Raw genomic sequence first — 13,919 nt, forward strand, 5'->3', positions numbered from 1 at the left:
GCACGGAGAACGATAAACAGCAATCAGAGCAAAAACAGAGAGGTTAACTTTAACCAATGAGGCAACACATTCAAAAGTCTTTTCACTACAATTATTAATTTTCAGTTTTTTAATATTAATATCAGCTTTAGCATAAATAGCTACCCCTCCACATTTATAAACATGGCGACAAAAGGAGGTTATGAGATTAAAGCCATCAATACAAAACACACTAATGTTGTTTTCAGACAGCCAGTGTTCACTGAGGATGAGTACATCCACACCGCGGTCATGAGCAAATTGCTCAAGCAACAGCACTTTATTTTGAACACCTTGAGCATTAATATAAAAAATGCTCAAAGAAGCGATTTTGACCGCAGAAAATTGTTGATTCGGTTCCATCAACGAAACAGGATATGAGCCTGTTAGTCAGGACAATTTAGCCTTACTCATGCTGTTGTCACCGAAAAACTGTTGTTTCACTGAGTTATCATCCGAATGTTCACATGAATCTTCGGTGACGACGAATGCTGATGATGTATTCTCCCACCAAAGGTAGCAACTCCCCCTCTGCTGTAATATATGTAGTATGTAATTTTAGAATCCCCCAAATTTTTATTCGCTCCCAAATATTTGTCGATGATACAATTCAGACAGTACTTCCTTCTTGTGCCCAATGGGCGGCCCTGCAATCTGTACCTAGAAGTACCAAAAACAATGTCTTCGCCTATGCCATCATACTTTTCATTTTGATATTGATGATCCTTTTAAAGAGGAAATGAGTTTGAATCATTTGAGATTGATTCTGGCTTGTAGCTTATGCCTCACTATATAATAAAGTAAGTAGCATTTGGATTTATTCTGTATTTTCTTGATTGGGCTTGCTGCTAATTATTTATAGTACTGATTATGACTGAGTTTGAAAAATAAAGAGACCCATAATTTCTCCACTTGATTTGTTGCCTATTCTCAATCTATTCACTACAAAAAATGTAATGTCCTCAACTGTTTTTGTACAATGTTAAAATTCAAAGGAAGGCTGTATGGTTCGTCAAAAACTGCTTCGGGCATACAGACAGCATTATCCAGATATTAAGCAAATTAGGCTGGGAGCCACTGGAAACTCAGAGGCTGTTCGCTAGGCTTAGATTGCTTGAACAATTGAGAATAGATACCTTTAAGAGCAACACGGAGAACATAATATTAGAGACCCACTATATTTTCAGGTCCGGCAGAAGAGATAAATTAAGAGAGATATTTTACGAAATGGATAGATATGGTAATTCGATTTTCTCTGGACCATAATGAACTTTAATACATGCTAATTGTAATTTTTCATTTCCTTTTTATGTGTAAACGGCTGGTGTCCACATAAAAGGCCATTTTATTTTTTAGATGTTACTTATTGTGATATTTTGTTCTTTGAAGATGCAAGTGACCTCCGAGAGCCAGAAAAAGTGCGTGCATCACAGGAGAAGGCATTGAGGGCACTGCAAGAATATACTCTCACTCACCACCCCCACCTGCCATCCAAGTTTGGTGAACTTCTTCTTCGTATCCCAGAGCTTCAACGAACTTGTCAGGTATGCTCACTTACCATGAAATAGGTTATTTATCTCTTAAATATTTCTTGTATTGAGAATATTAGTGAAGTCTTTAATTTTCTTGTACATAGTTGCCTTCTTGACTATTTGTCATTGCAAAAGAATTTTTGGACACCATTCTGAAAGGGAACATTGATTGTACTTTCCAGAAATTTTTTATTGGTATGAAAGAGGATAAGATTAATGAGTTGAAATTGTGAAATTTTTATTTTGATGGTACATTTGATGTGCCAAATGAATGTTACTTGTAAAACTTTATTCTTTAAATGTTGGAAAATTTTGGAATACTCTTTTGAGTATATTCTCAAACTCACCTAGTAAGCATATCCTTTTTTAATTATCTTATTTCTCTTAATCGGTATCATGTTTATTAAATTGTGTCCAAATAAATTGAATTTAAATACGTAGTGTTACTTTGATGCTTACCCTTAGTTAAATGTCCTAATTTTCACTCTTGCCTGTCCATGTATAGGTTGGGAAGGAGATGCTTTCTGTGAAGAACAAAGAGGGAGAGGGGCCAAGCTTCAACTTGCTCATGGAGCTTCTGCAAGGGGACCACTGAGGGAAGATGCCTATGCCTTGCTGCCTGCGGATTTAGAGGCATATGTAAGAGCAAAAGATATCTATGTACCGGCAATCCTCAACTTTTGTACACTCGACTTTGGTACAATTTGCACTTTCGTACGTTCAAAATTGACACCTTTTACTTGACTTCCGTACTCTAAATTCAGACTTTCGGAATTCGGTCGGTAATTTTTTTAAATTCCCGCGATGTTTACTGCGCATCCCAACATTCAATTGTTTCAAATGGCAGTATATGCAAACAATACGAATGTATACAATGAAGGGAATTGTTGGTAGTTGACTCTAATCTAGGTGATTTATTTGAGAGAGAGACTGCCTGCCATATGCTCCTTCATCAAGAGAAGAAGAAAGCCTTCATTGGAGAGATTTTTCAAAAAAGTTGACTAGACATCATCAAACAGCTTTCAAAAAACTAGTAAGATCTTCTTTCTAATTGTGTTTTTTCGTTTGAGTGCTGTTTCATTCATGTATACCTTCAGCAATGATATTGCATGAAATATCACCCGAATTCTGTTTGTATTTTGTCTTTTTTTAATAACATGCGAAATATATGCAATCACGAATGTCACCTGCCGAATGTCGAATTTTGGTGTAAAAATTAAAAGGTATCCAGAGTGGAGGTTCAACAATTACATTTTGTTAAGCTTCTTGATATGTCTCTTTATTTATAGTGGGCATAATAAGTGGAATGTCAACTTAAACGACAAGAGGAAGTTTCATTCTATAGCCAAAGGATTCTTGTTTTTTAAACTTTTATTTACATTTTCTGTGTATTTTCGAAAGAAATTAGATTATTTGAGGAATTTTAATGAAATTAAGTGAGTTTTTATAAGGGCTTTACAACTGATAACAGATTTTCCCGTAAATAGAAAAAAATTAATAACTGCAAGCGAAGGCTAGTGAAGATATAAAGCATAATACAAGTACCGTATTTTCCGGCGTATAAGACGACTGGGCGTATAAGACGACCCCCAACTTTTTTGTTAAAATATATAATTCGTGCTATACTCTCCGTATAAGACTACCCCTTTTCCAACGCACACTACCGGTAAATAAAAAACATCAGATTTGATTTCAATATAGAAATTTTTAATTAATATGCTTATGACATCATGGCATGACATGATAGCATGAAAACGGTCACTAATAAACATAAGTCAGTTCCTCATAAAACATATAAAACTAAAACAGTGCAAGTGGATTAAACTTTTCCTAAAGCAGTCTGATACAAGGAAGTTAACAAACGATAGAGAGAGCTCGCAAGTCACTGCGAGTCAGCAACGCAGTTTCCATTTAAAAACCTTTAAAATCCTCCTGTTCGTCATTTGATATCATCAGTACATCAATAACGTCTTGTTCTACATTTGTAAGGCAATCATCATATGGATCAAATTCCGTATCAGATGGTGTGGTCTCAGCTTCGACTTCCTCTTCATTTTGCCACAAGTAGTCGTCCTCCATACCATCTAACGAATTTGATATGCCACACTTTTTGAAAGACTTGATTACTGTTTTTGCATCAATGTCATTCCAGGCTTTTATAACAAATTTGCACAAAACATCCAACTGTGGAGCATGCATGTTTCCTCCTTTTGTGAATGACTTCTCACCGCTAACCATCCACTCATTCCACTGTTCTCGAATGCGATCTTTAAACGGCTTGTTTAGGCACACATCCAGTGGCTGTACCAATGATGTCAATCCTGCAGGAATAACTGCTGAATCTGTATTTAGTCTCGCAAGCCTTTCCTTGGTGCTGGGAGTTAAATGAGCCCTGAACATATCCCACACCAGTAGGCTACGTTTTTTAATAAGTCCACCTGGTCGCCTGCTCCATACGTTGTCAAGCCATAGCTTTACCCCTTCTTCATCCATCCAGCCTTTTTCATTCACATGTACAAAACAACCAACAGGGAACTTGAGTTTCGGCATTGTTTTTCTTTTAAAAATAACCATTGGTCTCAGTTTGGCGCCATCAGCTGTGCAAGCTAGTACCACTGTAAAACTGGACTTCTCATGTCCTGTTGTTTTAATTAAAATAGTTTTTTCACCTTTTAGATGGACAGTCTTATTTCCAACCATATCAAAATTCATTGAGGTTTCATCCATATTTCCGATACCATTTAACGCATAGCCATGTTTATTGCGCTGTTTTATTACGTATCGATGGAAGTTATTTAATTTGGCATCAAGATCTGCAGGTAATTTCTGTGCAATTTTTGTCTTTTGCCTCAGTACCAAATTGTGCCTTTCTAAGAATCTAGTACACCAGGATACAGTGGCCTTAAATCTGTTGCTGTGATCTGGATTAGATTTTGCCCACTGAAGTGCAAACAAGCGTATTTTATTGCGTGTTACAACATAACCATTTTGGCGATGCTCATTCACCATGTCTGCTACATGTTTTTCGAGTTCTGGCCAATGTGGGGTGCCTCTTCTTAATGCACACTTACCCCTTGGCATATTCTTCAGTGCTTTTTCGTTTGCTTTCCAGTCACGAACCATCTTTTCTGTTACTCCATAATGTCTTGCAGCAGCGCTGTTATTATGTTCCATGGCAAAGTTTACAACTTTTAGTTTGAAACTGGCTTCATATTTCTTTCTTCTTGTTAGTGGAGCCATGTTGGGGCCTTGACTGTTTGGCATTTATACGGTATATTACAACCAGTGCGATCTCTTATGGGGCTTCCGGGTAGCTTGCACCAACGCCATCTGAGAGAAATATTGAAAGGTGTAGGGGAGGTGAGAGTGGAAGGGGGAAGTAGGGGAGGGTTTCCGTAGAGCTCACGTGGCCCCACGGCCGTTATTACCACGTGACCACGTTTTGAATTCGTTGTCTTGGCAAGTCAGGAGCTCTCGTGATCCGTGTCACAGTCGTGACACACAATGTTAAAAAGTGTAGACAGCGTAGCGTAGCGGACGACGCGGCTGGGGCCACTACAGCGCATTCTGCGGGCGTTTTCCGTAAACTAGCACCCTCCCCTACCGTACCCCCTCCCCTCCAGTCCCCATTCCACTTTTATTCTTGCTTTGCGTGTTGCATGCGGTAGGGATACTAAGCGGGATATCATTTAAATAAAATCACAGCATGTGCAAAGCAAATGCCCATTTATTTCATAAAAGTTCACATAAAAAGTCACTCACCTGCCAAATACAATGAATTGAATTAGTAAATAAATAAACACTATACACAGGATGGCGAAAGCCTGACAAGAATCTCTCTATGCCTCACTTGTGTACGCGTAAGTCCTCGTACCCACACACACAGCGAACTATAATTCCTCAGTGTCATCACAAATTACGGGATAAGAACACCACAAAGAAAATTCCTTCACCAGTGGCCACTTCACTGCACTGAATATGAGATTGTTGAAAAACAAAAATTCGTAAGCAAAATCAAGATCACTATACAAGCGTTAATGGGCTGAATATACGTGACTTTTTCGAAAATATAACGTTGTCAACCACTTCAAACACCACACGCAGGCTTGAAAACTTGATGTAGAGAGAATTAAGTTAAAATAGAATCAACAACTATATACAAACAACGCCTAAAACCGTACATCGCGAGAACACATGATCTAACCGGTCCACAGAAAGTAGATGTTTTCCTAACGATCAAAACTTTCGAAATGAGGAGACGAAATTTCATTGGCCAATTCATGATTGGTCAATGGGTGAGACAGAGGAAGCACACATATTTCATATTTCCTATTTATCATTAAAGATACCAACTGAGTGACATTACACAAGTTATGAAATAATTTTTTACGCAATAATATTTATTAATCAAAACTATCTTACGAAACGATAGCGTTAGTTCAGGAAAACGCCCGTCAGACTGTTGTGTCGCACGCTGTCAACAGTTCGCCCGCCCTGTGCCAAAGCCCTGATCCGTGTGATGTCTTTAATTTTATAAAGTGAAAATGAAGCACCATCGTAGTGTTTCGGGGTGTGGTGCCCATATTTCGAATGGGAGGTAGTGTACTGCCTTTTGCTTCGTATGTCAGTGTTAAAGCCAGTTGTCTGATTTATATTCCGTGCTCACGCGCCTGTTAATGCATTGCATTCACAACTGTCCTCTGCTGATTGTGTTGAAGTGCCTCCGACCGTTGGTTTAATTGTCTTGCTTGGTTCTCCCTTGGCCTCCTTTTAACATGGAAGTTCACAAAGCCTGGTATATTAGATCTCAGCACTGGGTTAGGGTTAGGGTTCTGCAAATGTGTGAAGTGTTTGTTCAGTGCGGCCACCCCTCCTCCTTGCTGCCACATTCCCGGCGTATAAGACGACCCCGACTTTTTAAAAAAGATTTTAGGTGCTAGAAAGTCGTCTTATACGCCGGAAAATACGGTACTCTATCCATGCGGCAGAAAGAAAAAAAAAAAACATTGGGGGAAGCGAACGTGCGACCTACGTAACCGAAGTCCTGTACGCTGCCCACTACACCATGGCAGCTGTTAAATATGAGAGGCGTAGTTATCAATTAAATATCCATTTATGTAAAAAAAACTTGTTTGGCATGTGCATGAAAAACTGAATTATCAAGGTCCATACATTTTAACATTTATGAATTTTAAATTATGGCTTGATAACCCGATGACTACAATACGTATATTAGATGTTCCTTCCGGCATTTTTATATTATTCTACATCGCTATTCTTGTGAAATTGGATGTTTTTCTTACGACCTTCGTTTTGCCAGCAGTTCATAAATGAGAATGATTTTCAAATTATGGCGGTATGATGTTATTTCTCCTCATAATATAGAAGCGCCAATAGTAAAAACATTGTTTTAATGCATAAAGGCCTAAATTAACACTCTGAAACGATGGGATAATAACAGCATCTATGGAAGTGCTGAAGGTTTGGCATCCATTTTGCCATTACTCTGGATGTTTGTCGCCCTGGCCGTAAGAAACCCATAACAAGCTTACTTGAGAAGCGACTTCCTTATTTCTTCCTTTCACGTTATCTCAATGACTTATAATGTGCTAGCTGGGTATATTTAGCATGTTATTCAAAAAAGACAAAAAACATACAGAATTTGGATATTTTGTACAATATCGTTGCTGAAGGTTTAAGTGTCGTAAATGAATTAAACAGCACTCAAATGGTAAAACACTTTTAGAAAGAAGCACTTTCATGTATTATTTCTATTGAAAGCTGTGTGATGGCATCTTGTCAACTTTTTTTTTAAATCTCTGCAATGAAGACTGAACTACAGCTTTCTTCTTCTCTTGATATAGTCGCCTAGCAAGCAGTGTCTCTCTCAAAAAAACACCTTGATTAAAGTCAACACTGCGATCGTGTACGTTCGTATTGTCTGCATGTACTGCTATATGATACAGTTGAATGTTGGGATGCGCAGGAAACATCTCGGGAATTTTAAAAATTTACAGACAAACGTTTGAAAGTTCGAATGTAGCGTACGAAAGTCAAGTAAAAGGAGTCAATTTGGAATGTACGAAAATGTGAATTGCATGAAAGTTTTGGACCACCTGTAATTATATATTTAAAAATCACTATCTTAAGGTTTAAATAAAAAACATCATGTTAATAAACATTTAAATTATATAACAGATTTTTTTTCTCAAAGATCTTTTTCTCAAAGAAGAGAGCTTCGAAGCTACATAATATTTAAATTCGATGGGCATTTCTTATGAGTATCTAGTATGTATGATAAGTATGAGATGGCACTAAGAGGGTTAATGTGATGGAAATCCTGAGATAAGTTTGTTCATGTTGAAGTATTGTTAAAGCAGCTTTATGTGACAAACCAAACTATTCTGGTGAGAAGAGATGATGTGCAAAAATATTTGTTTCTTCTTCTAAATTTCAGAGTTTTAAACAAATGTTTGGCTTGGAAAGTTTTTATAAGAGTTACATTTAGTTTAAGCTCATGTAATACATTATTCTGAGTATTATATTTTTATTTCAGCCCCAGCCCCCATAATTCTTCCTCAAGTATGATTAATAATGCATTGAGGGATCTTTCTGAGTGACTGCAACATAGGAAATTTACAAATTCCATTCTTGTGGATGGCTTCCTTTTATGATTGCTTTATTCTCTGCTTCGAATGTCATAATTCTTTATACATACACATATTCATATTCAGTTATCAAAATCAGTGGTATTGAAAGTTTTTGTGCCATATTGATGCCATCCACTACTTAATCCTCTTATGCCAGGCCTAAAGAAAATTTCCGTACTGGATTAACTGCTGTTGACTATGCTGCCTTTATCAAAATTAAATCAATGCTGCCTTCATCTTCATTGAACTAATTGCACTTCTCTCTAGCTGTGTATGTGTGTTAAATACAGTGGACTCTCGTTAATACGAACTATGTTATTATGAATTTCTCGTTATTATGAAGCAAATCGTTGGTCCTTACAATGTTGGCCTATTCAATCTAAAGTAAAAGAAACGTTAATATGAAATTTTCGTTTTTAAGAAATTACGAACCTCAGTCCCGGTCCCAGCTGTTACAAAATGAACTTTATTATGAAGTTCCACGAAAAAGCAACTGCATTTAGGTGGGTATAAACTACTCTACATTACCTTCATTGATCTACGTTTAAGTTCTCTTCTTGTACTTTGCCCAAGAGCGTCAATTATGGTTCTTTCTTCAGTAGGAAATACTTAAATATACTCATAACATCATATAATAAGTTAAATTCCTGTGGAATTATGGTGACTCACTCATTAATGCTCGTAAATTGGACGTAGAGTTAGTCCTCTTCCTACGCACATTGGATTTATGAACTCTCGGAGATACAAATATTTAAAAAATTCAAGCGCGCCTGAAATTTCTAATTTGGCACGTTTGGAGTTTGCGGATGCGATACAGCGTGGCATAGAGGAACTTGCACTTTGGGCATAATCTGAACAAAGTATCATTTAATCCGGTGTGAAGTCAAGAACTGTACAGCGTAATGCCCATTCTTTCTTCCTGCAGACACCGATTTTTTTCAGCTCCAGCTACGTTGCAAGCTAGATCAGTTCGTCACAATCGTGAGTTAACGCACTATTGTTGTGCAGTGTTGCATTCTAAAGGATAACAACCCTCCTCGATGCCTTGTATTGGTTTATCAACTTATGAGCATGGTCTCGGAACTTATCTTCTTCGTATATCGAGGACTTGAGCATAATTTAATCACGTATATTATACTCTTGACTCTGAAGATTATAAGTGCGGAAGATTAAAGAGACAAGAAATTTTGACAAAATATATTTTTTTCTTTCGCTGATTCCTAAAAGAAACGTTCATACGAAATTAGTTATTAAGAACCTCCGATTTTTTAGTCGCGTGAACTTCGTAATAACAAGAGTCTACTGTATGTATATTTTCCTTTGTATATCATGTTGAAAGTAAAGGTGAGGGTCAAAGGTTTTTCAAACCAACAAAATGTTTGGGAGGTACAGTCCCAATAATGCTTCCTCTGAATGATCTCCCGCCTGTCACCAAAAGTTGTACCCTGCCTCGAAAGAACCCCTTAAAGTTCCATCTGCCCACAGCCTTGGTGTGTATGCAGTTAGTCCTACTTAAAAGATGTATATTAATTTCTGTGTTGTTAGCATAGCTGTAAATGTAATGCATAAGCTAATTCTTTGTCGTACATAATTGCATCGTAAATTAATCAAATTTTCTCTTGCATTCTCTAGTCACCATCCAGTGAAAGCAGTAAGCAAACGCCTTCCCTGAATATTGTCTCCCTGGGCATCCATCCCTTGGATCTGTTTTTCTGACTCTGCTGCGGCATCTGTTGAATGATGTTAGAAGTTAATGAATGATGAATTAGTGTTCCTCAGTGAGTTTTGGGGAAAGCTTTAAAAAGGCGAACCTGTTGTACTTGCTGCCTCCCGAGTGGTTGCAGACGTGACTTTAGTGTGGTGCATGGCATTCGTTGCAAACGCAGGGTGTTTATGTCTGGGTTGTGGTGGTTTTTTTCTGGAGACCATTACACTGCAACAGATAGTGTTGTGCGTGCCCTGTGATTTTTTCCAAGTGATTCATGCGCTCGAGAAAAAGGATTTTCAAGAAATAATATTTTGTATTGTTTTCCACTTTTTTGTAAGACTTTGTGAGCGGTCAAGTTTTTTATGAGGAAGATGTTAATTTTTTATTATAATTTTTTTATCGTTGAAATTTATAGATAATGTTCTGGACTTGTGGTGTGACTCCGGTGCCCCTTTTTTAACCGCCAAACCCTAACCAAGCTCTCTTCCATCTCTTCCCTCGCCCTGTCTCTCATTGCCCCCCCCCGCCCCCAATACCTCCCATCTTGCCATGCACAACCTTCCCAATCGAAGATGTGACTCGTTGAGCGTGGCGGAGACACCCTTTGTGCCGAGTGGCATTTCGGCACGTTGAGATGTAGTCTCGACGCCAAATGCTCGTGGGAGAGAAAGTCGGTAAAAGCAATAGGATCACTGTTGGCTGTGCTTAGACTACCTTTGATCCATCACCAACAACTTATACTCCAAATGTTGTCCATTTGATTGATCCTGTGGAACCATCGTCTCCTTTGACGTACTTCATGGGCTCATATCTTAAAGTGTTTTATAGGAATGGGCTAGAAAGTAAAAAATGATGAAATGCCAATTTAATTATCAAATTTGGATGCTGTTCTCTTTTTGGCAGATGTTTTTTTGTCTGCAAGGACTGTGGCCGAATAAATCACTCTTGTTAGGGTTCCTGATATAGCAAATATTAGAAATTTTTTTTTTTCGTGAAGTGTCACCCTCGCATGCAATGTGTCCAAGAAAAGCCAAAGGTCAGTTTTGTTTTTATTTTTTTTTCATGGATGAGAATTTTATAAGGCCAAGCCTAAGAAGAAAGTCAACTGAATGAAATAATTGTGCCAACCACTAAGTGGTAAAAAAATGAAACATTGATAAGAAATTAATAAAATAACCAAACAGTGCCTCAGTGCAAAGGTTGTGAAGTTGAGAGCATAGTTAGTTTGACCCTCCCTTTTTTAAAAAGATGCATGGCATATGTATTTATTTTAAGGTTGTTTGTTTCACAATGAAGCTTTTTATTCGTTATTTTTACACGTTGCTAAGAAAATTAAGAAATGTGGCATCATGCCCTTTTTAAAAGGACCATACACCTTTTATATATGTATGTGAGAGAGAGAGAGTATTGCTAGATAGTGATACATTTGACTAATGGTGTGAAGAAATGTGTGGTTTTTGCACATTGTCCTATTGTGAAAATATCACTATTACGGTGGGGTAAACGGCATGCTCTTCCATTTGGCAATTGAAGAGAAGAGAAATGCTTTTGTACTCCAAATTCCCACTTCCTCTCTCTCAATTCCCCTTCTCCAGTTTTGTGCAATGTTGGCCATTATCCATCACCATTCCATTGTTGATCAGCGCCTCTAATATGGTTGCCAGATCATGCCCCATCTCTCTTGTTCCCTTGCCATTCCTAAAATAAAGTTTTCTTACCTGAAGCAAACATGTTGTTTTCATTTATTTTTTTCATGATATATTGGAAATAGGCCAATGACCTGGTGGCAAATAATCAGCAGCTAAAATTTAAAGAATGTACTTGTAACTTTCAGCCTTGTGTTGGAAGTGCTTTTGTTTTCCTTCAGCACGCTGAAGAGGGCTACTTTGTAGCCGAAATACGTTTACGTGTGTTTTCCTCGTCCCCATGCCGATCCTAGACCACGCTCTCGTTGGAGCTATTTTTTCTCCCGGAAGATTGAAACCATCTGTGGGTGAGTGAATGTGTGTGTGACTGCTTATTGAGTGCATGTGTTTCTGCAAATCACGGGGTATCCCTAGCAGGCCTATCGTGTGAAGATTCCCGGTTTTTTGTGGAACAAGAATCCTTAGTAGAGGTCCCTACAGCCCTCACAAAGGATCTTAGTTTTGTCCGTTTGTTGTGAGTGAATGTGTGTGTGATTTTGGGCTCTTCCGGTTGAGAGGCTGGGGTTTGGTCCCTGGGGTGAATTTCTCCCCCTTCCTGCACACCAACACAGTGACTATTTTTACTTGCAAGGAATAAAAAAGAAAAACCCAAGTCTCGCAACGAAAGAAGTCAATCACTGTAATGAGTGGCTATCGTTGTGTTCAATTTATGACAGCGGTAAGTCTTTGGAGCTCCTTAAATCTATTTCCTTTTTTTCGGTGAGGATTTAAGTTCCTTTGGTAGTGAGTCCCATTCACAAATACCCCTGTTAATGAATGAAAATTTATTTGTATTTGTTTTTTGCTGGCGTGGTGTAATTTTGCGTCAGCGATCATTTTTTGCCACTAACAATAAGTGGGCGCTTTCCATTCTTTCCTCCAATTCTTCCCACATGCAGTGTTCTATGAAGGCCTTATATAAATACTGCATAGCTCATTGACCCGTTGACATATCTTCACCTCTCTGATCACTCCCAACCCGGGATTCCAGCATTTTTGAAGGACTTTCACCCCTATGAAATGTCCAAAATACATATCTGGCTGCCTTTCTTTTTATTTTCTCCACCTTTTCTATCAGGCCTTTTTCATGAATCCCGTATACTTTTGCATAGGTGGATTTAGGGGAGGGTCACGGTGGCATCTGCCCCCCCCCCCAGAACCTTGAAAAATAGACTAGATTTTTAACATGGTGTTATAATTACGTTAGTTATGTTTGTGTATTACAGAGCCTCAATCATTAATTTCATATTAGTAACTTTCATGTAAAGGTGAAGAGAATATTTCATATGGTAATTGTTGTTTTCTGTTTTTAATCACAAGTATGAAAAGACCGTTTGCATATCAGGCTCTTGTGCCCCCCCCAGAAAAAAATCCTGGATCCACTCTTGCACTTGAAGAATATTTAAGCATAGGCCAACTCCCTCGCTGCTCTAGTACTTTTATCATAGATTTCTCATTACAAAATGTAGAATTGTATATGTTTTGGCAATCACTTGTTCAACATGAACTCTCCACCCTAAGTACTTGGACATATGAACTCCTAACATATCTGCAGCTATCCGACTGAGTATTTAAATATCATCCAGGCCATTTTTAATTTCTGAATAGGTGAGTCTGTCAAAAATAATTTTCCTCACGTTAATTCTGAACTTTTGGGCCGACTTCATGTTAATACATTCAGTGTAGACTTAGTTAACCATTTTTCTGCAAGCTCATTTTGATTGGGATGTGCAAAGGATGCCAGGCTGTTTTATTTTTCTAAGTATGCAAAATTCCATATTTTTTGTATTTTTAGTACTCTTTTTAACACTTTTAAACCCTATGTTCTTAACTTCTTTTGAATGTTGAAGATAAGTCTGAGGCTTAAAATCACATAAGAATTATGGGGATTGAACATCATTTTTATAAAGGAAAAAGGAACTTTTTGTTAATATTACTGCAAAAAGTTGGACCAACAAATCAGCCTGTGACAGTTTTTGCACATCCAACTTGGGTGATTTATTAGCCCACTGGGTTAAAAGGGTTAATTGACATGATCTGTGTTACCATGAAACTCCCCTCTGGCGATGTGGAGCTTTCTCAGTTCAGTTTGTCCGAGAAACTTGATCAGCTGTGTCCTGTCTGTGATTTTCTATTGGCTCCCTTCTTCCATTGTTTTCCATTTCAGTATAACTATTGGATGAACATAATTTGAACCTGTTCTGGACCTAAAAAACATTTTAATTTATACCAAGTTTCTTCATTGGTTTGAAAAGGATTTAGTGTTATATATGATTACTGCTTAAGGGTCTTCCTCAAGGCCACAGGAATATTATTGTATGATGCT

At 37.8% G+C, this 13,919-nt stretch overlaps 1 protein-coding gene across 4 annotated transcripts in view; it reads left to right on the top strand.

The window, feature by feature from the left end:
• LOC124164883 (nuclear hormone receptor FTZ-F1 beta) overlaps window positions 1-11,636 on the top strand; it is a 290,899-nt gene extending 279,263 nt beyond the window's left edge. For all 4 annotated transcript variants that reach the window (XM_046542105.1, XM_046542108.1, XM_046542106.1 and 1 more), the window contains 3 exons: window positions 1,408-1,562; window positions 2,056-2,189; window positions 9,833-11,636. In XM_046542105.1, coding sequence (XP_046398061.1) covers window positions 1,408-1,562; window positions 2,056-2,145 — 245 coding nt within the window. In that variant the 3' untranslated portion in view covers window positions 2,146-2,189; window positions 9,833-11,636. The remainder of the gene's footprint in view (window positions 1-1,407; window positions 1,563-2,055; window positions 2,190-9,832) is intronic.
• The last annotated feature ends 2,283 nt before the right edge of the window (window positions 11,637-13,919 follow it).

The sequence above is a fragment of the Ischnura elegans genome, chromosome 9 (genome assembly GCF_921293095.1).
Source record: "Ischnura elegans chromosome 9, ioIscEleg1.1, whole genome shotgun sequence".
Taxonomy (NCBI): Eukaryota; Metazoa; Arthropoda; class Insecta; order Odonata; family Coenagrionidae; genus Ischnura; species Ischnura elegans.